Source organism: Triturus cristatus, chromosome 1_2, assembly GCF_964204655.1.
Source record: "Triturus cristatus chromosome 1_2, aTriCri1.1, whole genome shotgun sequence".
NCBI lineage: Eukaryota > Metazoa > Chordata > Amphibia > Caudata > Salamandridae > Triturus > Triturus cristatus.
The window spans coordinates 524,011,425-524,038,102 of record NC_140580.1 but is presented as its reverse complement, the minus strand read 5'-3'; the positions used below and the strand labels follow the sequence as shown (position 1 = coordinate 524,038,102).

Below are 26,678 nucleotides of genomic sequence, written 5' to 3'. Positions count from 1 at the left end.
AACATGGACATTTTCTTCAAATCAAAAACACTTTTCTGTTGTGCATTAGGACATATTTTACAGCATAGGTAATTCTGCTTGAAACTGATATTCAAATCCACATACCTTTAAAAAATAGCTGCTCCCTGGGTCACTTCGCTAGGCGAGCCAGGATAATCATATTAAAATGGAACATTAAAGCAATGATCGATATTTTCCCTAAGAGTTAAGGCAACAGTCCAGTAGGTCAGAGGGCATAACAATTTTTGAAGGGAAAATGCAATCAAAACTTGAATAGAAAATATGAAATTCGACGTTTTGAAGGAAGATTATGTGCTTCTTTCAACGGCCCCAGGATGGCTCACCGCCCTTTATTTTAAGGTTTACAGGCAATAGAGACTGTAACCTCCTTGCACATGGCGACGCTACAAGTGAAAAACAGTCTGACATGGGAACTTCCAGAGACATCATGTGCGAGTCTGGCGTTACCCTTTGAAGCCTGACAAACAGCAAGCTTTTCCAAGAAGTGCATGGCTCACTGCCCCATGCAGGAAATTGATTTTTGTCAATTGTTAACTCAGAGGACAACTGGGTGAGCCTTTTAGTGATTGGCCTTTCAGAAAGAGAGAGAACCGCAACCAAAGAGCGCTGGACAGGAAGGCTGAAGACAGGTGAATAATAAAAAGGGACTTAAGTGAGGAAACCAGAGGAAGGATATGTTGGAACATGGCGAGATGAAGTAAGATTAGAAGCAGAAAACATTTGATCAACCTGCCCTGGATTGCAGCTCCTGGAATCGTCACTGATGGCTTCCAAAAGGCTACCAGTAACCCTGATCCTGAGCTTCTGTGTTCCCTTTGTTCACAGTGGCGGCAGCTCTTGTGGTGCGAGTGGACCCGCCAACTTCTCAGTTTCCTTCTCAGCAGAATGGAGCCCCAGCTCCTTCCCCAAGCACTATCCCACCCACAGGCCGCCGGCGCAATGGTCCAGTCTTTTCGGTGAGTTCCTCCTTGTATATCGCGCATTGAAGCGATTATTTGAGTGATTCTTTGTATGTAATTAAATGTAGTATGGAATATCGAGGCGGGAATATCAAGGAGGGAATATTGAGGTCACACAATATTGTGACAAGAATATCGAGGGCCAAAATATCGAGACGGTAAGTGCACAGAGGGAGGAACAGATCTACTATTCTTAATTGTGCCTCTAAGTATCTTGACGATACATATAACTTCAAGGTATGTAGATGCGGAGTTAGGTTTAGAAATTATATACATGCTTACTTGTCTATATTTTGGTCGTCAATATTCTGGTCACAATATTGTGTGACCTCGATATTCCCTCCTCAATATTCCGAAGCCCCACCATGTAATTGTTTGCATTGATACAGTATGAAACAAAGTTTAGTTATACAGGGTGATAGAATTCTGGAACACAGGAAAAAATACTTCTTGCTCAGAACTGTGCATCCAAAGACCACCTGCCCAGTGTTTTATTTGAAAAAGAATAATTGCCAGGGCCCAAAGCTTTGCTCAGAATGCTGCGGCTGGCGCTATTGAATGTCACAGTGTTGAATACCGAGGCTGCATAGTCTTGATTCCAGTTTGTGCCTCTTTAATCCAACATCAGACACTTCCTGTCTCTTTATCGCTCTCTTGCAGGTTCTTTTTCATTCCTGCTTTCTTTCTTTGTCACTGTTTTTCTGTCTTTCTCTTCCTTCTTATTTACTCCTTTTGTGTGTTTCTCTCTTGTTTTGGACCAAAGTTTGAGGAGAAATAAGTGCTGGTCCTCAGACACCAGTGCCAGTAGGTCCCACCTGTAATCAACGGCTCAAGTTAGGCACTGCACCCCCCTCAAGGTTATCATGGACACCGTTTCCAGTCCTGGGTGTTTAGACAATAGCCCTATTGCAATCTTCATTTGCTTCCATTACAAGTGTTTTGTACCCTATTGACTTGTCATACGGTGGACGGTACAAACATCACTTTTGAGACAAAGTATCTCATCTGTCAAACACTATATAAGGTCCTATATTTGTAATGCCCCTTTTTAAAAACAAAAATCCACATTTAAAGTTCAGACAATGTATAAGCAGCATACTATTTATATGCATGATTTAAGTGCAACTGAATGGCAAATAAAATTCATACTGAGGGGTATCCACATTTTGCATAATATAGTTGCTATGGTGGACATTTATAATGCCTTGTGAACACTGGCTGCTTCAGATTGTCTTTTATTAACATTTTAGTTTACTGGCATCTTACGATCAAATGTATAGCTGCTAGCATATGGAGTAAGTTTTTGATAATACCGTTATTGGATTCCTTTTGTCCCTTCTCAGTGCTTAATTTGTAAAATGTTAAGAGGCAAATTGATAAAATTGCAATGCAATGCAGCGCAGCAAGTCACCTTGCTGCGCAGCACTGCACAGCAGCATAGGGAAAGGACAGGAATGCGTCGTATTTATTACAATATGGCATATTCCTATCCTTTCATCACTGCTGGTGCACAATGGGCTGCCTAGCTACAATACACGGATATAGACAGCGGTACGTCGATGGAGCAGTGCCCATGTATTCTCTAGATGAATGCTAGACTTTGAACAACCAGGACAACCAGGATTGTTCTGCGAGGGGCTATATTTACTTAATTTGCATGCACCTTGAAACAGTAGTAACTATCCAGTAGCTTTCTCTCCGATATCGGATAGATAATTTTTAATGGATTTAACTACAAATTGAAATCCCTCATGTAATTTTCTAAGGGTCATTCAACATTCGAATTTACCGTCCTGAAGATGGTCTAACAGATGCCTTCACCATATAGACCGAAACGTCGACAACTACACCTATTTCCCTTGTCAATTACTTTCTTAAAGGATTTGTTTTCTGTTTGAACAGTTACATCTTCCTTCTATACATATTGTTTGGAATAGGTGTCCACACTAGTGACAATGAGGTGTTTGTAACAACTAATCATTTGTAAACCTGAGTCACTGTGTGTTGTTTTATATTGACATATGTATCCGTTTTTTGTACCCTCTGAAAATATTTTTTTTTCATTATAAAATTTGCGTCTTGAAAAATGTACACCCGTGTAGATCATTTGTAGCAGATTTGTTCTAATTGAAATGAGTTAATTCAATTTTTAAATAATCTAATGTGAGCTACTAGATAGAGCTTGCGACCATCTTTTGCATATTGAATGCGGAATTGAGTTTAAGTAAGGAAATCCCTTGAAGGCATATTTACCTGCTAATATATTGATTACCCAAGCCTAAAAGGGTGTATTGGGTTTCCCACTTTTTCTTGTACTAGCTGCAATACAGGCTCCTTTGCACCATGGCGCATGGGTCTCTGTATTGCATGCAGGATTGTTTTTGTGCAGGAAAGGGCACTTTCCTGAGCAAAAACAATCCTGAGAGGCATATTCCTCTGTCTATATGTGCTGCAGAATGCAGCACACACAGAAAGAGTAAGTAATGGTATGCCGCTCCTGAGACTGTGAATCTTTTTGGCGCATTCCCAGGTCTACCAGTGATGGTATATCTGGGAAAGCATCAAAATTCATGGGAGTTTTATGGGAACAGCCACGCAATGCCCATGGAGCACCTTTCTAGGGCAGACTGGCAGAGTAACGCAATGCAGCGATTTGTGCTGCGTTACGTTACTCCAGATTTATGAATCCACTCAGAGCCCCACAAGGTGGCCTTGCGTGGCTTCATAAATGGCCTTTTGGGTTTGCATTGTGCTTGCACCACGTTGTGTGGTGCAAGAATTACGCAATGTAAATATGCCCCTTTGTGCCAGGGCCCAAAGTTTTTTCTCAACAGCCGTCCGCCAGCGCTGCTGAATGTCATAGTTGTAAATAACAAGGCTATCTGGTCCTGATTCCAACTCATGCCTCTTTCATCCACCACCATGCATTTTTGCTCTCTTATTTCTCTCTTGCGGGTTCTTTTTCATCCCTTCTTTTTCCCTTTGTTACAGTCTTCCTTTATTCACTTCATCCATTTTTCTCCCATTTCTGCTTTACTCACTTTTACTCTGGGTCAAACTCCCCCCCAAAAAAATATATTCTGGTCCCCGAAAATAAGTGACGGAGGGCTCCACCTGCAAATACTGGTTTGAATTAAGCGCCACATACACTCAAAGAGTGGATGTACCACTTTGCCCATGGCCATCACGAATTTGCTACTTTCCTTAACCCTTTACATACAAGGAAAGTAGAACATTCTTCCAATCAAGGTGGGAGGCAATTCCATTTTCCTAATTCAGTTACCAGCATTACCCGTTACACTGATGCTTATTATGATGATTTGTATAATTGTTTTCAAGCATTTTCGTAAATAATTGGATTGTGATTAGTAAACTTTTAGCACTTTTGAAACATTTCGGGCAATAACAGCATACAAAAGCTGCCTTTAGAAACAACTCTTGTTTAAGTATGACGAGCAGGGTTAGATAGTGATGCCCCCAGTTGCTGACAACCATGGGCTCACAGATAAGTGGAAACATAGTCTATTTATGCTAACAAAGTCTGTCGTCCTTCATGGTTGTGTGAGCGCTGGTTCTAGATTACCTGTTAAAATGCTGCTAGTTGTTAATTGACGGTGGGTAATCTTTTCTGAGTGACTGCCTCAGTGTTTGTGGCAGTGAGTCCGCATGAATTGCCTTAATCTACCCCAGGCAATGCAAACGTGTGCCGATATGGACAGCTGGACAACACATGCCCTGGTGATGCACTCTGCACAGCTCTGGATACATCCGAGCTACAGTGGCTGGAGTGACACAGGCAAGCTCTGACAGTGGAGCACAAATGCCACAGCTCTTATCTGACTGACACTAGTCCCAGGGCACTAAACTCGCTCTTAGTGCTGGTTTGCACCTCACCCTGCAGATCTACCCTGGCACACTACATGCACTGGTACCTTGGCAGCCTGCACAGACCCCCTATCACCAGACTGGTACTCCTCCTGCACGTGATTCCTCATGCACCGTCCACTGCCCCACCTGTACCATTTCTTGCTTGCACCCTGTACTGCCCCATCCCTTTAATTGTGTGCTGCTCTCTGTTGTACCATGCACGGTGTCTCGCTGTACCCTGTTTTGCTCCCCCTGAATTGCTGCCCCTTTGCCCCCTGCTCTCAGCTTTTCCTTGCACCTTCCGGAGTTGCCTCTAGCATTCACTGTTGATCCACCTACAACCAGTGCTGCTCCTCTTGCATCCTACTCTTGTCCTGATACACTCATTACATTTTTTGCAGTTCGTACCATACCGTTGTACCTTGTATTGATTAACCTGGCACCACGTACTTCTACAAACTTAGAACAATTTGCTGCTCCCTTTCACACCATTTGATGCCCCCGCTGCAGCTTGCACTGTTGTCCATGCACACAGCATTATTCCCTTTGCACCCTGAAGTTTTCTCAATTTACCCACTTTGTGGCTCCCCTTCAGTCCTACGCATGCATCCTAGTAAAAAGGTGCTTACCATGCTTCATAATCATATGAAAGAGAAAGAACAGAGGGTTGAAGCAGTGCATGTTTGAATACCTATTCATCCACCCAGCACCCCTCCCTCCTTCCAGGACCTATTTAATTGAGACCGCAGCATGGCCTCACAGCTGGAGCGCCAAAGGCACGCCAAATGAAAAACTCATCTGCGCCCGTCCATACCTGGACTGGGCCCAGTGCCAGAAATCCTGGATCTCTAACCCTCGCACCTACACCACCACCAAACTTTGTGGCCTCAACACGGGACATCACAACAACAACTGCTGCTGCACAGCGCCCCTTTCTTTCTCCTGCCTACACTGCCTCTCCTCCTGCAGTACCTAAGCTGCTGCCACTGCATCTACCACCCCCCACTGACCAAGCATCACAGCACTCATGCACCAGTACATCTCGGCTGCCTCCTCCTCAACATGCAATCACTCTGCAACCACACCACCGAAATCTAGGACATAATCACCAGACCAGACGATGTCATCTTCTTCACCGAAACCTGGCTCATGGCTGCATCCACTCGCAACATCGCTTCAGCAACACCCAACGGCTACAAGATAGCACACCAGGACCAGGTCATCAAACATGAAGGTGGAATCACCATCATTCACAGAGAGACCATCCGTTGCTCCACCACCACAGACAATGCCACCTCAACGATGGAACCCCTCAGTTTCAAACTCCAAACAGATGGAAAATCTACCATCAGAGGCACACTCACTTACAGACTTCAGACCGGCGTCCCAGCTTTTGCAACGCCATCCCGGACTTCATAGCCCCGCTCGCCAAATTCTCCAAAGACTACATCTTCCTCAGAGATCTTAACTTCCACTGTGAAAACTTCAACAATGCCAACCCCACCAACCTCCTCAAAAGCATGTACCACATCAGACTCACCCAACTGATCAATAGCGCTACTCACATCCCAGGAGACATGCTTGAGCCTATCTTCACTTCGAGCAAGAGTTAAGTTCAGCCACATCTCGAACCTCACTTGGACAGACGACACCATCCACCACTTCAGCATCACCAGCCCCACCACTACCACCCCCCAGCTTTCCAGCACCCCTCACCGCAGCTGGAGCAAAGTATCAGAGAGCCAGTGGTCCAACACCCTCAGCACTTCCCACCCGTAAACGGCATCCAAACTAGATAGGCTGTCAAAAACTATACCACCACGTTCACCAACTGCGCCGACATCATCGCCCCCAAAACACCCAGCAAACACAGGAAATCCACCAAACATGCCAGATGGTACAACAAAGATCTGAGAGCTTCAATATGCGATTGTAAGCAACTAGAAAGGAAATGGCTCACCAGTAAGGATACTGCAGACAGGACCACCTCCAAGATGGCCCTCAACCACTACCACCAACTACTGAGAGAAACCAGAAAGAACACCCTTGCGTAACGCATGGAAGCCAGCTCCAACTCCTGCAAAGAACTCTTATACATTGTTAGAGAGTTCTCCAACCCCACCGCCACCGAAAACAGCATCACCTCATCACAAGAACTTTGTGACACACTGGCAGACTTCTTTCACAGCAAGATCTCCACAATCTACAAAAACTTCGAACCCCACCCCTCCGACTTCTTCCACCATGCACCCACAGAAGCCACTCCTCATCACCTGTACACCAGTTGGGACCAGCTCAGCCCATAGGACACCACAGATATCATGAACTCGGTCCACTCTGGAGACGCCACAAACCCCGATCTACACCACATCTTCAAGCTCAGAAGCAACAGTATCAGCAGTGAGCTCACTACCATCTTCAATGCCTCTCTCATCTCGGCCACTTTCCCCGAAGGATGGAAACAAGCAGAAGTAAAACCCCTTCTCAAGAAACCTACCATCGACCCCAGTGACCTCAGAACCTACTATCCCATCTCCCTGCTCCCCTCCCCCGCCAAAGTCCTGGAAAAGGCCATCAATAACCAACTCACGCAACACCTGGAAAAGAACCATCTTCTCAACACCTCCCTATCTGGATTCAACTCCAACTACAGCATTAAAACTGCCTTGATTGCAGCCACTGACAACATCAGAACCCTCCTCGACTGAGGAGAAACAGCGATTTTGATGCTCTTTGAGCTCTCAGCAGCGTTGAACACTGTATCCCACAACAACCTGATCAAGAGGCTACATCACACCGGGAAACAAGGAAATTCACTCAAGTGGATCACCTCCTTCCTTACTGAAAGAACACAGAGAGTCTGTCTGACACTGTTCACCTCCGAGCCCAAATACATCATTTGCAGCAATCCTCAGGGCTCATTTTTATTCCTGATGAAAAGTGGTCCTCTTCCATGCCTTGCTTTGTGGATGATACAAAGCAACTTGAAGAGGGATCTTCTGCCAACTGGTAACCAATGTAGGGCACTCAAGGCAGCGGAGCTGTGGGGTTGAGATATTGCATGTAAGAGTAGTCTGACAGCAGAGTTCTGAATTTGTTGTAGTCTTTTCATAGTTGATAAAGATGATCCGTGGTAAAGGCCATTGGTGTAATCAAGTTTAGACAGTATAAGAGATATAGGGCTTGGACACTGTGTGTGATTCCTTGGTGGGGGAAATGCGTCACAGAGGTTTCATAGCAATGAAGCTTGATCTTTCTAGTTTAGCCACTTGGGCATTCATTGATAGCTTGGAGTCCATGGTAATTCCAAGGTTTCTTACTTTCTTGGATTCTTTAGGAGATGGTCCCAAATCGTCAATGCAGGCACAGAGTGGATCATAATTTTTCTAATCGCCGCATGTGGGTATTTCAGGTTTGGGCGCATTCAATTTGAGATGGCTCCATGTCATCCACTGATCAATGGCTCAGAGACAACTGCAGATTTTTGAGGTAGCAATGTCTTTGGGAGTTTCCAGTTTAAGAGAAGAATTTGTGTGTCATCTGCGTAGTTATAGCATGCAAGCTGAAATATATTGATTATCGCCGATAATAACTTCATGTAGATGTTGAAAAGCATAGGTAAGATGATACAGCCTTGAGGGACCCCTGCTTTTGTGAAGTGCTGTTTGGATGAGAAAGGGGTAGTATGGGTGACATTTGTTCTGTTTTGAAGGTAGGATGTGATCCAGTTGAGAGCAGTCCCCTCTATGCCGGGTTTGTGGAGCATTTGGATTAGAGTGTCAAGATCAACTGTGTCGAAGGCAGCTGAAACGTCCAAGAGAAGTAGAGCGGTGATCCTGTTCTGGTCTACTGTGTTTTTAAGATCACCTCAGATGTCGATGAGGGCAGATTCTGTGCCTCTTCCTAGATGGAATCATGTTTGGAAGATGGAAAGTTTGGCTTTATGTTCAATGAATTGTGACATCTTGGTGAATGTTGCACTTTCTTTCACTTTGCACAGGAAAGGTCCATTTGCAATTGGTCTGTGGTTACTTGGGTCATGTGGGTCCCAGATTGTTTTCTTTAATAATGGGTTTATGTATGCCTTTTTTAAGTCTTCTGAAAAGACTCCTGTTGTTAAAAAGTTATTGATGGGGAGGAGCCTAGCACGCATCCAAGATGGTCGCGTGAGCACAGGGCTCCCCGGACCCTCGCTGCTCCTCGGAACTTATCCTGACTTTATCCTGACTTGATTGACGGATTCTGGAAGATGAACGTTGGCTGAACCCTAAACTCTTTTCAGAAACCAAATCGGACCTGGGAGACCTGATCTATGGTGGTTTGAACTTTTGAGGCCCAACTGATGGCTGTGCCCGGTGCGAAGGTGAACTGTGGAGCCGGGGCATAGTTGAACAACAACGGCATTGGGGCTGTGCCAGCGGCCGTCTCATCACTTTCGGTTTCACTTTTGGATCTCTGAGTGGCTGGACAGCGGAGTTGCTTTGTGCGGCTGGGTTTTCACTCGGCCTTCGCTTCGTGCCTTTGCCTCCGCCTGAAACCAGTGTGCCCATTGACTTTGATCCTCTCGCACCGCCACATTGCGGTCCCTGGTACGGCTCGTGTCGGCTTCGCCTGTGCCACTTTGACGCTTGCTCGGTGGTCCCCTTCGGCGAGCGTGGTTCCACATGGGAGGCAGAGGGGATCCCGAGAGGCGTAAGACCAAGACATCCCTACGTGGGGGACCGGTCCAGACCAACAACATGGACCGCTACACTCATGGTAAAGGGTCCCCTGAGGCGGCCGGTGTTCTCCCGGATGACGCTGGGGGTGTTCCGTCCGCCCCTCCGGATTTGTCACTGCAGGACATCATGGGCGCCATTAACGGCATCAAGGAGACCATCGCTCAGCAGTACGAGGCCTTGGCCCGTAAAATCGACACGGTGGCCATTGATGTTACGCTAATTCGGGCGGATCTCTCTAAGACCAATGAGAGGGTTCAATCGCTGGATTTGCGGACGTCCACCCTTGGTACGGATGTGTCGGACCTGCAGACTGCTCTCGGTGACCTTAAGTCGGCCAACGACCTGATGGCCCGGCGGCTGGAGGACTTCGAGGGACGGGCTCGACGCAATAACATCCGCGTCATAGGTGTTCCGGAGACCTCCGACGATCGCCCGGTGGATCTTATGGTTGAGGAACTCATCCTCACACAGCTTGCCCCCGCTGGCCTGAGTAAGTTCTTTGCCGTGGAGCGGGCCCATCGAGTCCCGGGCGGTCGGCCGCGACCGGGAGCTCCCCCGAGGCCTATTGTCGCAAAACTTTTTCACTACAGAGACCGAGATGCGATTCTCCAGGCCTCACGGGTACATGGCCCGATCCGATATGAGAACTCATCCGTTAACTTTTTCCCGGACTTCACCCAACTTGTCCAGAAACAGCGGATGGGTTTCCAGGGGGTGAAGCGCCGTCTCCGGGACCTGGGTTTTAAGTACTCGATGCTTTTTCCTGCCAGGCTCCGAGTGGAATACGAAGACCGGACTACCTTTTTTGACTGTCCTGCGGCCGTGGGTGACTGGCTGGATTCTCTGCCGGACCGGGGTGACCGGCCTGGGCCTTCTGGTGGTACCGAGGGTGGCGGGCCTCCTTTGGAGTGACTTTTGGTCCTTGACTTTGATATTTTGTTTTGTTCGGCTGGGTTCTACTTCTTTTGTACATTTTGTTTAATTATGATCTGTGTTGGGGGCGGGCGGGGACGGGTCCCTTTCCTCCTCCGGGGTCTTTTCGTAGAATGGGGTTTTTAGGGCGACAGGCACACTGCAAGTTGGGGTGGTTTTCTGGACCGCAGGGGTGCAGGGTGGGGGAGTTGAATTTGGGGGGGGGGTTGGTGGGTGGGAGGGGTTGTTTGGTTTTGTGTTTTTTGTTTTCAAGGCGAGGTATTGGCTCTGTTTCAGTTTCAGGTGTCGCGCTATTTGATGGGGGACCCTTGATCTACTGGAGGGGATGGGGGGGGACGGGTTGAGACTGATGTCTTGGAACGTCAACGGATTGGGGGATCGTATCAAACGGGGTGTTGTGCTGCAGTATTTGCGTCGTTTGACTCCTGATGTGGTATTCTTACAGGAGACGCATCTGGTTGGTAATGTTTGTCATGCCATGAACAGGGGGGGATACCGACTCGTGGCCCATTCCGGTTTCACCACTGGCTCTAGAGGGGTGGGCATTCTCCTACGATCTTCACTTCCGCTAGAGATCACCAGGGTTGTCCTAGACGATAGAGGGCGCTATGTGGCTCTGACTGGGAGGTGGGAGGGACAGTCCCTTTCCTTGGTTTCGGTTTATGTTCCCCCGGGCCTCCAGAACTCCACTTTCTCAGACTTGGGTCGTATGCTGCTTGAGCTTCCTGACAGTCTTTTGCTTATAGGTGGGGATTTTAATTCGGTTGTTTCGGGTGATTTGGATCGCCACCCGCCCAGGGCCCTCCCTGCTGCCCAGGCGTGGCTCGGCGGCCTCTTGGATACCTTCGGTCTGGTGGATTGTTGGAGGTTAATGCATCCGACACAGTGTCAGTACACATTTCACTCTGGGGCCCATGGGAGTCTCTCCAGATTGAATTATTTTCTTATGCCCGCAGCCCAGACTGCCCGGATTCGAGAGGTAAAGCACTTGGCCCGGGGTATCTCTGATCATTCCCCACTGTGGTTGCTTTTCGACACCGGGATGCGGTCCGCTGGACGGATCGCCCCTATTAACCCTTGGTACTTGCGAGACCCCAAGATTCGTGATAGCCTTGTTAAGTCGATTGATCAGTATTTTCTCGAGAATGAGGGGTCGGTGTTGTCCTCAGTGTCCCTGTGGGAAGCCTTCAAAGCAGTGCTCCGCGGGCATGCCCTATCCCGGATAGTGGAGGCTAAGAGGGTTAAGAATGAGGCAGTGGTGAAGCTGGAGACTGAAATATCGGGGCTGGAGGCGGCTTTGGAGACGGGTGTCACTCAGGATGGGCTTCATGCCCTCAGCTTGAAGCAGTTTGAATATAAGTCTCTTTTCACTGACGCTGCCAAGATCATGTATAGGGAGCAACAGGGTAGGTTGTATGATGCCGGGGACAAGGCGGGTAAACTGATCGCTTGGTTGGATAAGAAGGAGAGAGTGAATCGTGTGGTCCCGGAGCTTCGGGTTTCGGATGGAGTGTGTGTGACTGACCCTGGTGAGATTGTGGAGTGTTTTGCTGACCACCTCCGGGCGGTGTACTCCCCGGTGTCTGATAGAGATGAGGATGACTCTCGTCTCTTGCTGCGGGATATTGCCTTGCCCGGCCTATCCGTCGAGGACCGTGAGCAGATGGATGCCTCCCTGTCTGTCGACGAGATTGCTACCGCGATTCGTTCCCTTCGCTCGGGCAAGGCTATGGGCCCCAACGGACTGCCTATTGAACTGTATAAACTACGCCCGGATAAAATCGCGCCCTTCCTCCGTCGTATGTTTCTGGAGTCGCTCGAGCGGGGTTCCCTTCCCGACGACCAGCGTCTGGCTACCATAGTTGTGATTCCCAAGGATGGTAAGCCACGAGACCGCTGTGCCTCATATAGGCCTATTTCCCTACTAAATGCCGAACCGAAAATCCTTGCCAAGGTCCTCGCTAATCGCTTGCTGAAAGTTATATGTGATTTGATACATCCGGATCAATGTGGCTTTATCCCTCATCGTAATACCGCTCTCAACTTGCGGCGTCTACATGGCGTCCTCGCTAGGGCGGAGTACTTCTCTGAACCGGCCATATTGGTTTCCTTAGACGCCACGATGGCCTTTGATACCATCGAGTGGCCATTCCTTTGGGCCGTATTGGCGAAGTTTGGCTTTGGGGAGGGATTTATTAGTTGGGTGAAGCTCCTCTATGCTGGTCCAATGGCTCAGGTTGTTGTCAATGGGCGGGTTTCTCGGCCCTTCGCCATCGGGAGGGGTACTAGGCAGGGGTGCCCGTTGTCCCCTCTGCTCTTTGCTCTCGCCTTGGAACCGCTCGCTGCCTGGCTCCGCTGGGAGCCCTCGATCAGAGGGATCCGGTGGGCCCCGGGTTTCGAGGATCGGGTCTCGTTGTACGCAGATAATATTCTTCTGTACCTCACCTCGCCGCGGAAGTCGCTCAATGTGCTTTTTGATGTCCTTACTTCCTTCGGGAGAAATTCGGGTTTGATAATTAACTGGTCCAAATCTTGCGTGTATCCTATCTCCGGTGGCCTTCCTCTCTTGCCGCCTCGGCTTCCGATCCAAACATCTCAATCCGGCTTTAAATACTTGGGGGTATACGTTTCGTTGGATCCGGCGGTCCGCTACGAGCAGAATCTCCTGTCTCCCCTCCGGCGTTTGAGGGCGGATACGGCTCGGTGGTGTAAGTTGCCCTTGTCTCCACTTGGTCGCGCAGCACTGTTTAAAAAGATGTCCCTTCCCAGATTTCTTTACGCACTCCAGAACTCCTTCGATACCATTCCGGCGGCCTACTTTAGGGAAGTGGAGAGTTTGCAGAGGAGACTGGTTTGGGACGGTCGTGCGCGTATCGCTTTGGCAAAGCTGACTCTTCCCTGGTATGACGGGGGCATCGCGCTTCCTGACATTAGAAGGTACTATTGGGCCTCCCAGCTGTCTGCCATTAACCATGCTACGTACGCTCCTGGCTCGAACCCGGCATATGAGATGGATAAATTCCTGCTTCCCGGCGGTAACTATAACAGAGCGCTCTACTCTCGATCTGCCGGAAGGACTCTCACGGGCCCTACTAGGATTGCGGTACGTATGTGGAAGGCGGCGAATGTAGCTGTGGGCTGGAGTGAGCGGTTAACGTGTGCTACTCCTCTATTCGCCTCAGAGCGCTTGGGAAGCCTCTGGACAACGAAAGGCTTTGAGCACTGGGATACGATCGGCATTAGCAGAGTGGGGGACCTATGGGTTAAAGGCGCGGTTAAATCCTTCGCGGCGCTTCAGAGCGAGTACGAGCTTAGTGAAAGGGAGTTCTTCCGCTATGCCCAGGTTCGGCACGCCCTACTCTCGGTCTTTGGGGAGGGGACCACGGTCCCTGTTTCTTCGCCTCTCGAGGACCATATACTCGACGGACACGTCCCCGACAGTACTATCTCCCTGATTTATAAAAAACTAATAAATAATCGGGCTGATCTCTTGGTGCGTCTTCGGGAGGCATGGACGGGAGATGGGGTTGAGTTGGACGACGAGGACTGGCAGTCTGCGCTGTCATCCCCTAAGGAGGTTGCCATCCCGGCCCGTCTCCGTCTGGTCCAGCTTAAGATTCTCCATCGTGTCTATGTGACGGGTCCCCGTTTGGTCTCGATGGGGTTTTCTGACGACGGGCTCTGTAAGCGTGGCTGCGGGCTCAGTGCCACCTTTCTCCACATCCTCTGGGAGTGCCGCGAGGTGGCGGAATATTGGCGCCAGGTGCATGATGTTATGAAACGAGTCACTGGGGTCGCTCTGTTGCCGGAGGTGCGCCGATGTGTTCTGAATGTGTGGGAGCCCAATCACTATAATGCGGCCCAGGCTCGGTGGGCGGCCCTTGGGAACATGATCGCAAAGAGAGATATTGCGCAGCTTTGGGGTTCCCAACGGCCTCCCACCGTGTCCGTATGGAAGGAGAACATGGACTGGTGCATGTTCAGGGAGAAGACGGTGTATGTGGCTCGTGGTAAACCGGGGGCGTGGGGTAGAATCTGGGGTCAGTGGAATGTGTATCGAGGGACTATCTGTTCTCCCCCCCTGGTGGATACGTCTGATGTTGCCTTGTCCCCCTGATCCTTGAGGGTTCCTTGCTTAATTTGTTCATCTGAGTATAGATTTGGTTTTCCCGTGGCCCCCCCCTCCCTCTCAGACCCCCTTTTTATTGATCACCCTAGGGTGGTCCTATGTGGAGTTCCTCTGCTGTGGTTAGACGCCCTTTTAATGTTTTTCGCCTTGCTTTTTGTTTTTCTTTACTTTTGTTGATAGTTATGTAAAATAGGGTGTATCCTGACTTCCCTTATGTGCAGCCTGATCTCCTGTCATTTAGCGGAGCCCCTGCGGGCCAGTCATTGTTTTTGAACTGCTTGAACATTTCTGAATACTAGCGGCCGGCCCAGGTGGTTGTAGGCCCGTGCTTGTACCCTTTTTCTCTGCACAATAAAATTTTTACAAAAAAAAAAAGTTATTGATGATTGTTCTGGCCGGTGTGGCAACAGCGGTAGTTAAAAGAATGTTCTTGAAGATTTGTGGTGGACATGGGTCAGAAGGGCAGCCAGCTGGTCTGCTTGTTTTAACAAGGTGCATAAATTCAGATTCTGATAGTTGTTTGAAGGAATGGTGATGCTGCATTAGCCTAACCTTGGAGGGGAGTGGTGGAAAAAGGATAGCTCTGGTGGTTTCCCTTTGTTTTAAATAGGAATCCAACATGTCTGCTTTGGTTGTATTATGATTTGCCAGTTTTCAGTAAATTCTTGAAAAAATGAGATGAGTTCCTTCTGTGCATTTAGGTTTACAAAATTCTGTGCAGTTGAGCCAGCGTTGCTGCAAGTTACTGTGTCACAAGGATATTTGTGAAGGTTTTACAGTACATAGGTGTCCTCCAGTGGTAGCTCCTCTGCTAAGGTGGAGGAGTGTCGCCCCTCTGCTTTTCCCAGTGTAAAAAAGGGAAAATAAAATGATAATAACTTGATGTTATTAGCATTTTATTTGTTCCTGCTGTGGTGTCTTGTAGGGGCGGGGAAGATCTGCTCTGCTCTCAGAGCAGGGGGAGGAGTGGTGGGCACTCTGTGAGTGCACAATAACTTATTGTCTGACCCTCTTGGGCCGGTCAAACAGTAATGCGTGCTGTAATGCAGTCTGGGTGGAGGACATGCCCGTGCTCCCATTCCCTGACGGAGCACCGAACTTTGGCGCTCAGCCCAATCACAACCCTTCATTGCAGCGTTGTGATTGGCTATGGGGAGCCTGGGTGCTTCCTACTCCCTGTTTGCACAGTAGAAGCCAGGAAGAGGACGGAGGAGAGGTGGCGGCCAGCCATCCGACCGGCCGGCAGATAAGTGAATTTGATTTAAACCCTCTCCTCCTCCCCGCCCCACTGCTGCTTCCCGGGAGCAGTCACCACTGGTGTCCTCTTATGATTTGAGCATATTTAGGACATTCCCCAAAATCTCAAAGAATGCACACCTTAATATATGGAAAGCGCATATTATGTGAATACAGCTAATCCTACACCTACAGCATTTCTGTCAGATTGAAATCCGCCTGCTTACTGTTATTTGTAAAAAGGCGCATGCACCTTAAGTTTCTTTTTTCTCATTGTGAAAATGGATCTCCAACTAGAAATCCCACCTTTTGCTATTCCCTCTGTAAATATTGGGATTCTGAGAATTTATCACAGTCCATTAACCCAGTTACTTAATTCTTTAGGCAAGCAAATGGGATAGAAATCTATTGAAATACCCCAAAAACTCTGTTCTTTAAACTATGTGACACATTTTAATCGGTCAAAATTTTCCTGGAACTATCCCTTGGGAACATATCAATTGCTATATTTAAGAATACAGTAATGTAATTAAAATAGTTTGTGCAGCTTATTAGGGGGCAAAATATACATTTTGGTATGATCACCAAAAATTTGGCAATGAAAAGTTAAAGAAAAGAAAAATATAAACACAAGAGGTGTATTTTCAATAGAGAACAGAGGCTCACAAAGAGTAGAACGGTTGGAATACAATTTAAAGAGTGAATAGAAGTGAACAGGTGTCAAGGATAGTGGTCAATACCGCAAGTCCACAATTTCCAACAGACATGAGAGAAATGGAAGACGAAAGATAAAGTAGAACTTTTGGGGGAATATTTCGGTAGGATGTGGCTTGCTGAAAGGAATTAGGAAAGGTGCAGTGCAAAGGGGTAAATGAAAGGTAGCAGCTAAATATTGAAGAGAAACGGTAGGCAGGTGGGATCAGAAAGGTAATTAGAGCATTGGTTAATACAGCAGTGGAATAATATTGGTGGAGAAATACTGCTCTACTTAGTCTGAAGAAGATCAAGACATAACCATGGGAAGGTCAAGTTGAATATGGCACATTAGATTAGGAAAAGAAAGACTACAGGGATTGTTTGAGAGGTTAAGAAATTAGCAGAGGCAGAAGATAGGATGATAGTTTGAGTCGAGGGTTGGACGAAGGAGATCTTTGATAGTTTAAATCAACTGACAAGATAGAGATGAAAGCAAAGGAATGAGAAGCAAGCTTTGCAGAAGTTTGGGAGTCTTTTGAGTGATCTACTTTAAGAAGGAAATTACAACAAGCATTAAGACCTGGGGTTGGGCCTATTGATTCTTCTCTGAATGCATAAAAAAAGAAAAATGAGCAAATGGGTTGGAAAAGTCTAATTCTGATTCCCAATCAACTCAAGTGACAATAGCCTATATTTTACAGCAAGTTCTTGACTTGCTTTGCCACAAACTATAATCATGTAAATATACCCTGCACAAATGGCAGAAGGTGTCACACCATTTGACATCAAGAGTGTGTGTACTCTGCCAGGCTTATATAAATATCAATACCAAAGTAAATTTGGAGCTATTTTTACAATTGATTTTAAAGAACAAGTATGGCCACAGATGGATCTAGATTTCAATAGACAACATTTACTTCATTAAAATATCACAACAGTAAATGAGACTACAGTGGGACCATTTGGGTGAAAGAATTATGGCATCACAATAAAAAGATGGGTTACTGGAAAAATGTAAATACATAGTGAGTCAGAACTCCAAGTACAACATCAAAGCTTTTGCCATTAATTCAATTCAGAAATTAGCAGAATGGCCTTAAACAGCAGATAATAAATTAAGAAGTCCGTTAGTAAATGTTGAGAATATAGGATATATTAATGGACCCTGTAAAGCTAAACATTTTAACCAAAGGCAGACCAACTTTTCTTTTGTTCTTTCGAGGATGTACAGCTATATCATTTGGTCAAGAATGAATTGCAAGATGTCAGATTACAAGCGCTATATTAGATTTGTATATAAAACCTTAGTGTGTTGTAGACTGACAATTATTCTTTTTGTTGACATTTTTCCTTTTATTGATTTCTGATGTAATGATTAAAAAAAATGAAAATGGTTAAATTATTAAAAATGAAAAACTAATGCAAGATTAGAAAATCGGAGTTATTGATTACACTGTAAGAACCTGTTTGGCCAACAGTCTTCAGTGTTAATTAAAATATGGCAACATTGCCACAGAAATAAATATTGGATCAATAAATCATGTATATTCATTTATTTGTGCTATATAATGTACACAGAAATAGCTTTGAAAGTCTTAGAGCACAGTTCATAGGGCAAGACGGGAGTAATAAATAATAATAAAGGAATAGGTTTTTTGGGGACGTTTCACAGATCTGTTAGAAAAGCAGGGGAGGGGAGGGGAGGCGAGGAAGAACAGTGAGTCAGAGAGAAAGAGGTACTTGAAACAAGTTGAATGAGTCACACAAGTTCAGTGAGCATTTACACCAAATTTTCCATTAAGTGACAACGTTTTTGAACTTTCAAACCAATATGTCTCCCATTAATTCAATCAGTGCGGTGTCTTATCTCCCTTATGTATGAATTGTACCACTTCTGAGATTTGCACTCTTATTTGAGAGGTTCTATGTCTGTCGAATGACTATATATTTTTCACACATACTTTAGGTTTGTGCTCTTTTCAATTGTTTTCAGCTTCCTAGTAGTCTAACCAACATACAGACGACCATATAAAATGTGAGCCCGAAACTCAGAGTCTCAAATGTCAAAATCTCTCAAAGCAATCAATGAGCTATGTGTTGCAATGTTAGCAGTTAAGACAAGGGAAATGTCACTTCTGAAATATGCGGAAAGTTCTCAGTTTAGCACCTGTAATACAGCCATTCTCACAAACATGTCACTTAAATCTGGTGACTATTTTTAAAGAAATGCAGCTTTTCTAATACAAAGTTTGGAAATGTCAAGGTCTATTTCCAAATAATCATTACAATTTTGCCAGATTAAGAACAGCAAGTGGTAGACTATTACCTCAATGGATTCCTGGATCATAGAGCCTAATAGTTCTGTTCTTTTGGTGAGTCAGCAGGGGCTAACTATCTCTCCAAACAATAATGATCATAAACTCAATGTTAGAGATTAGCTATCATTCAGTAGGGTGGTAGAAGAAAGAGGCATGAGGTGGACCTGAATTAAGACAAAGGAGCTTTGTTACCAGGTAACACCTGCATTATGCAGCACAGGGGGTGGCCTTGTTAGAAAAAGATGGGCCCGGCCCATAATTATTTGCACATTAAGCACTAGTCAGGCCACATTCTAAATTGCCTTAACAACTGGTTATCAGGTAAATGTGTTTGTTTCCCTGTGGTCCTTCATACTAATCAATTTAAATGAACCCTGCTAAGTTAATGTCACCTTTAACTTAAAAAAGAAGCATTCTTAAATTGACGATTGCCACAGTAAACTGAGAGTAATCTGGTAGCTGATTGTAGTAAGCAGCTAGCAGATTACTCTCAATTGTACAAAAAGGTCCATTTGCTTATGGCCAACCACCATCACTTCCACTAGGCCCCTAAAGTTGTTATCAAACCTTTGCCAGCTTTTGCGAATTTGACAAACTCAGCAAAGTTTAGAAACATGAAACAGAAAACAGAAACCTCTGCAAAGGTCTGAAGCTTGTGTTACAGGGAATAGAGCTAATTTTATTTGTACTGTTATGACCATGGTTGAATCTGGTTTTAAACAACTTTACTGTTGTTGATGGGACTAAGTTTGAGATGATATTAGTTTAGTTATTTTTTCATTCCAGAAGCAGAAAAAATAGTCCAAAATGTAAATGTGTTTTTAATAGTATAGAATTTCTTTGTTAACATTTAAAACACTTATAATCAATGCATGTGGTTTTGCAATCCACTTTTCCAGTTTTGCCGAAGAGCCAAAGACAGTACAGAAGAGTTTGTTTTATCCATTTTGGATTTCACTGCAGCAAAAAATGCTGCAAAAAGGTGAACCCTTATTTTTTTCAGTAAAGCAAAGTATATGTAATGTGACCCAAGAAGTCTCTTAAAGAGGACATCAAGTGTAGAGAAAAACAGTTCACAATACCCACTCCTGCATTGCTAACAATCACTAAAAAGAGGTGTCTGCAGCATGTTCTTCTCTTTGATGATATCAGGTTAGGGTTTAAGATGTAATGATAGCCCCTCTAAAACAAGATAAAATATCTAGCTCATGACAGACCATTTTGATCCAATCACAGAGCCCAATGGACCATCATGAGTTCTCTATAAAATAGTACAAAACGAGAAAAACATGTTCAATATAATAGTTTATTATTCCAATTAACAAACTTTAGTTCACTTTATTCACTCCTGACCACTCCATAATGCTGCTTACATGAAATTATGTCCCTTTTGAGAATGCAACCTTCTCTTACACCTGTAATGATCAGGAAATTCTGTGTACTTCCCCCTTAGGCCCTTAATATACCCGAGCTGTTGTGTCCTTCAGTAAACTTTGCAAAGCTATTAACAAATACTGATCCAATTCCTGCTGCTCCAATACCTGTCATTACAATTCTCTATTAACTAGTTCAAAGGCCGACTTAAGATCAATAAACATCAAATAAAGAAGTACTCCCCTGTCCCTTTCATATTTTGTGCAACTCAAATATAGGCACATGGCCTGAGCAATCATTCCAATGCCCCTCCTAAAGCCTGCTTAGTTGTCCACTAATATTCTTCCAGTTTCAACCAAATCTTGCATACGATTAGAAAGGACTCTTTCATAAATCTTAACCGCACCATCCAATAATGATATTGGAACGTATTTCAAGGGTTCAGTTCTAATAACTTTCTTAAATATATTGGGAAAATTGTTGCCATATGGCATGATCTATGGGTATTTTTAGATCCTTAGACTGCATTTCGAACCCAATTGAGGACTGGGACCCATGATGATAGATTAGCCTTGTAGAGGTCCACAGTTAGTACCTGAGTTTTATTTGAGTTTTGTCGTAGGTTGGCCTCGAATACCCCTGCATTTAAGAGATCTCATCCATCCATTAATATAGAAAATTAAAAAGACATTGTTAGAAAATGTTTAGGTCTACCTCCAGGCATATCAGTGGCATAGAGCATCATAAAGTGGAATACCCACTCATGAGCCTCTATACATGTGCCCTGATTGACCCTGGATTAATTGCACCCCCATGTAATAGCCAAACATTCCAGAATTTTCTCGCTAGCCGCTTGCCTCACCTTTTCCCATATCATATGGAGCATTGCTAAAAACAATTCCTGGATTCCTGGATTGCTTTGTCTTAGACTAATAAAGGTCTAATATGAGGTAATGGTCTCATGCCGCCTCACCAAGGCATGTTGCAATTCCTCCACATTTGTAATCATATCAGTTACCATTTTGGTTATTGCTACTCAAACAATAAGTGCTCTTGGTGGTAGTCAGAAAGGGGGATGTCTTAGCAATAATTTGTTTAAATAAATTTAGCATATTATCGTAATCAGCCTCATCGGGTGCTGTCATCCATTATAGATATATACTAGGCTGGATTGTAGACCTCGTTTTCTGGACACAATAATTATATATTTTCAGGATTCCATCTCACAGCCCTTCTAATGCCTTGCTGGAATATTAAGGAATGCTTTTCATAACATCTTTGTCATGTATAAAATCCTTCAACGTTTTCCCAACAAGAAAAAGTGCAACGAGAGGATATGTTCACTATCTGGGCTACGTACTACAGCATATCCCACACCATTACCCAGGATTCATGTTTACAAAAATGATATTGATGAGAAATAAAACCTTATTTCCTCAGTAAGACATATTTTTCAGGTCATCAGATGGAGTACAGCCATTAAAATGTCTTAATCCACAAGTCAGCATCACAGCCCTAAAACCTTCCCTTAGGGACTTTCTTCACCAACTAAATCTAATAACAGCTTCAAGTACTCTCAATTAGAAGTCTTCCTTGGGAGTATGCTCCCTTGTATGTGACACCCCGAGGAGGTATTAAAATCTCCACAGACAACTATACTGTGCTGTAGTATTATACTACCTTCAGTTTTAATCATTAGAATGAGTTCTTCAAGGGCACTATAGGCTTATCTCTATCCTTCCTCCGGTTGGAACATAAGCATTCAATATGTCCATGTTCCCCTCCATAGGCAATTCACATACAATCTAATAAGAAAAATATTAGTATGCCTACTTGAAACAGCCATAGCACTCCTAAATGTTGACAATTGACACCTAAATCACTAGGCCACCCGGTGGGTGACCCATTTTCTACTTGGTTGCTGGGATATAATAATGAGTGATATAGCCCTCCATGGTCATTTCTGATATGGTCCATGTTTCACGAAAACTGCAAATATCATTCTCCATGATAAATGGTTGCAACTTTGAATCCTGTATTTTGACAGATAAACCAAAAACATTCCGACTGACAATTTTTCAAGGTGTTTGCCCCATCCCTCAGTAGCTTCACTCATATGTCTACTCTTGTTCTCAAATAGATTGACTAAGGATCATTGCTAAACCTTCCCACTGCTTTCTGGAGTAGTAGTCGCCCTGATTGCATTTGTTAGAACCACCGGTAGCCCAAGCCCAAGTATTGTTTCCAGACTGTCAGAATTGGATTGTTGGTTCGGAGTGTTTGAGCCCTTTTCAAGCCACAGCCACAATCCTTGAACCACAAAAGTCACTAAATTAACCTAATCTGAACCCTCTGGTAGTTTGGCACAAAAACAGTCAAGCTTAACTTGGAGAGAGAGTGAACACAAGCACTTTAGCACTGGTTAGCGGGGGTAACGTGCGCAGAGCCCTGAAGCCAACAAAAATGAATTCAGAAAAACAAGAGGGCAGAAGTAAAGAAAAATGGGGTGACCCTGCAGAGAGGGCCAGGTCCAACAAGACCTTCCTTCAGACTAGCCAGGTTAGACTAAGAAATACATTGATGGATTCCCAGTTCAGGTGATAGAACGTGGATAATGGCCCTCTACTGCAGAGGCGCTTGTTGGTTCTATGCCCCTCTAAACTCAGTTGGATTCCTCTGCCACTTGTCTGATCCACGGGGAACCCTTCTCCTCACTTGTGGACCCCATCAGTGAAGCTTCTAACCTTAACTTGCTCACAGATGCATTCCATTAGGTAGTGATGTGGCCTGTTCGGCCCTTGGATCAGACTTTTGTCATCAACCCAAAGAAAATTCGGCCTATAAAGAAAACATCCATCAGAGGCTACTGACAGCTGTGACTGTCAATAGCAAGACCTCAGGCCATCCAGAGTACTCTGAACTCTGCAGTTTCTCAGTGTGGGGGACAACAGCCCCAAGTGTCAGGCACCCTTCTTTCACTCTTCTTTCCACCAGTTCAGTAGTGGTAGCCTTAGACTGGCCAATCAGCCAAGGGTCTGTACCCAGAGGCTGGATAGGTTTCTAGTAAGCCAGCTCTTTCACTACTGGTGGCAACTCATTCCCAGAATGCAGTCAATGGGCGTCTGGAGACTAGCTATGACCCTCCTCAGGGCCACTTCCCCACCCCAGTCTAGGAGTACCAGAGCCATGGGGCAGACAAAGTCCACCTCAAGGCCCTGACTCACCCTACACATCTGTCCTATGTACTGATCTGGCAAAACCAACCTTTCCAACCCTATGGTATGGCTGGCATTGGTATCCCCCAGAACAGTGACAGAGATCCTATTCACTGTGATCAGTTTAAAGTGATGACTCCCCCCTCAGGTATCACAAGCCTACCTTCTGAGTCTATCTCCCAAATAAGGGAGATTGGGGCATATCATACCATCTGCCTTTGGGGAGTACTTCCCCCTATGGCCACATTGGCCACCTCTGTAGAGTTCCCACCAGTGTAGGGTTTCTTAGGACAGACTGAGTTCCCCTGCTTGTGTCCTAACTGGGAATGCTCAAAGCAACAGGGTTGGAAATGGGGCACCCTGGGCCTCTGACCACTAGAACCTCCCTCCTGTTTTTCAGAAGGGACATGGGAACCCTTTTTCCCTACCTTACTATGGGACTTGTCTTTGTCTCCCTGGGCATCCCTCTCATTCTGCTAGGGGGAAACTGAACTGCCATTCTTGGGGGTTACTCCCAGGTACCTTTTTGTGAACCATAGTGCTGAGTCAGTGGTTCGGCTCCTTAGTAAGGTTCACTAGGTGTTGGCTCAGCTCTCGAAAACAGTTGCTCAACATGTGCTCCCTGGCAAAAAATTGTACAGCCCTTGGCAATCCTTCACATGACTGCCCTTCACCCAACCATCCTTTGCCTTACAAAACTAATCCACATAATCCACCCAGGAATGCTGGGGCAGCTTATGGCAGTCCTTAAACCTCTGCCTATACTTTTTGGGGGTAAGCCCCATACTTCCGATAAGGATGTTCTTCATTGGGGGGGTGTTATCCTGTCCCCTTTTTCTAGAGCCAGCAGGGCATTCCTCCCCTCACTATGTATGTGCCTTCAGAGACTGACACCCTAATCCTCTTCATAGACCCTGTGTATCTCCAGGGAACCTCATAGATTTTGAACTACTTATTTATGTCATCCCCACAAACAAAGTTAGGCACCAGATCCTTAGGAATGCAGACCCTCTTGACTCCAGTGGTCACTGTAGGTATGCTGTCACAATTGTTGCTGGACTCTACCTGTTTAGTACTGATGACCAGCTCTGTGAGACTTAGCCTTTGGGCCATTCGCCTTTCATCTATGGCTTTCTTCCTCTCCTCTAGTGCCAGCTTCTTTTCCTCAAGGTCCGTGGGGCCTCCTCTGCTGCCCTTTGTGAAGCAGCCTCCTCCTGGGCTGCTTCTAATCTCAGTTTGGCCAGCTGGAGCCTGGTCTCCCATTCAGCCCTTCTGTCCTCCAGGTCCTCTGTGGACAGACCATTGGAAGACACAAAGCTTCCCATCCTAGCAGGGGGCTCCTCCTCTCCAGGGTGCTGCAGCCCACGAACTGTGCCCAAGTCTTCTTCCTTCTCCTCAAAAGCCTCTTCCGCCTCTTCTGTGTCTAGCAGCTAGTGGCCTCCTCATAAGTCATTTGTGCCTTCTGAAGATCCTCCTTTTTGGAGCTCCTTTTAGCTGGAAACCCCCTCTCCATGCAGAATCCTCTGAGCTCAGCTGTTGTGTAGCTCTCCGGGATGCTGAGCTCAAATTCTATACTTACAGGTAGGGTCTCAGGCACAGACAGTCAGGTAGGATAGGAGTGAATTTGGAAAAAGCAAAAATGGCCAATTAGAGAGAATTTAAAAAGAGGTTGAATCTGGTATCAAATTATTTGTAGTGGGATTTTAGTGTTATACCAATCATGGTATGGCACTGCTTGAACACAAGTACTGAATCCCATCACTGCCACTGATGTGAGAAATTTGGTTGTTGGTTGGGGGGCTGTGAGCCCTTCTAAAGCAACAGCCACAATCCTTTTCTGGCTGAACCACAAAAGTCACTAAATTAACCTATGTGTATCCCTTTGTTAGCTTGGCACACACGCAGTCAGGATTAACTTAGAGGCAATGTGCAAAGTATTTATACAGCACTCAAACAGTAATCAAGTGAAAAAAACAACACAAGAACAATTCCACACCAATTTAGAGAAATTGAGTAAAATGTGATAATTTATTTGCCATAAAAACTACAAAATTCCAATCAGTAGAACCGGAGATATACCATTTCAAAGGTTTAAGGTAAGTCTAGCACTTAAGAGCACAAAGCGCCACTTGCAGGTATCTGGTCATGCAGGAATGGGTAGAAATCACAAATTCAGGCTGACCACGATGGAGATAGGGTCGGGAACAAGGACCAGGCTAGTCTTGAAGAAAAAGTTACCTTTTAAAGTCCAGTGTCGCAATGGGGAGTCTGCAAGGAGCAGGGAGAGCATTGCGGATGGTCGTCGCTGTGGAGTGAAGGGCAGGCCAGGCGTCGCAGCCAGTCTTCTCTGTAGTCACGAATGGTCATTACTGGAGCTTCGCATTGGTGGTCACAAAGGGCTTTTGATGCTATAGCGCAAAGTGCATATCTCATGTTGGTGGTCACTGTAACGTGAAGAGTCGGGTTCACCAGAGCTTAGCATTGGTGGTCAGCTCTGATGGCAAGATCTTAGCACGAATGGGCCCATTCGCGAAGAGCCCAGAACTTTAGGATTTCTCCTTTTCTATTAGGAGGTGCTCAACAGATGCCATCCCAATGGTCCAGTACCTGAGAGGAACATTCTCATGCAGATGCCAGCAGAGCTCAGGCAGGTCCAGGTTCAGACAGGCCTAGTACAGCAAGTCATCGGGGCAGTTGTAGAAAGGATTTTGGAGCCTGTCATGTCATGTAGCACAAAACAGGAGGTCAGTCAACTGACCCTTGTAGTCAATTCAGCCTGGGGTAAAGGATGCATGTCCAATCTTTCTTCTCAGGCAGCATGGCAGACCTCAGGCGGCAGAGTAGCCCTCTGGTAGCAGGGCAGTCCTTCTTCTGTAGCATACACAGGTTCAAGAAGTGTACTGAAGAGTGGGTCTGAGGGAACCCTTTTTATACCTGGTACCAAGTTTGCAGTCGAAGAAATAGCTGGAGTTTACCCCCCCTACCACCACAGCAGAAGTGTCTGGAATTTCCTGTCTCCCTGCCCAGGTCCCAGGTTGTCTGGGGGCACAATAGGCTAAGGTGAAGTCCTTTGTGTGTGAGCTGAGGCAGTGTGAAATGTGACAGGTGACAAGTCCGCCCCCTCGTCAAGTCAGGATGGCCCATCCTGCCAACATCTAGACCCTCCATTGTGTGGCTGTCAGGGAGGAATACACAAAGACCAACTGCCA

At 45.8% G+C, this 26,678-nt stretch overlaps 1 protein-coding gene across 2 annotated transcripts in view; it reads left to right on the top strand.

Annotated features, from left to right (window-relative positions):
* The first annotated feature begins 582 nt into the window (after positions 1–582).
* The window catches only part of LOC146867563 (spondin-1-like), a 68,038-nt gene continuing 41,942 nt past the window's right edge, over positions 583–26,678 (top strand). For both annotated transcript variants that reach the window (XR_014961788.1, XM_085606317.1), the window contains exon 1: positions 583–977. Coding sequence is in view for 1 of the 2 variants with exons in the window: in XM_085606317.1 (XP_085462443.1) it covers positions 785–977 (193 nt within the window). In the remaining variant the exon portion in view is untranslated. The remainder of the gene's footprint in view (positions 978–26,678) is intronic.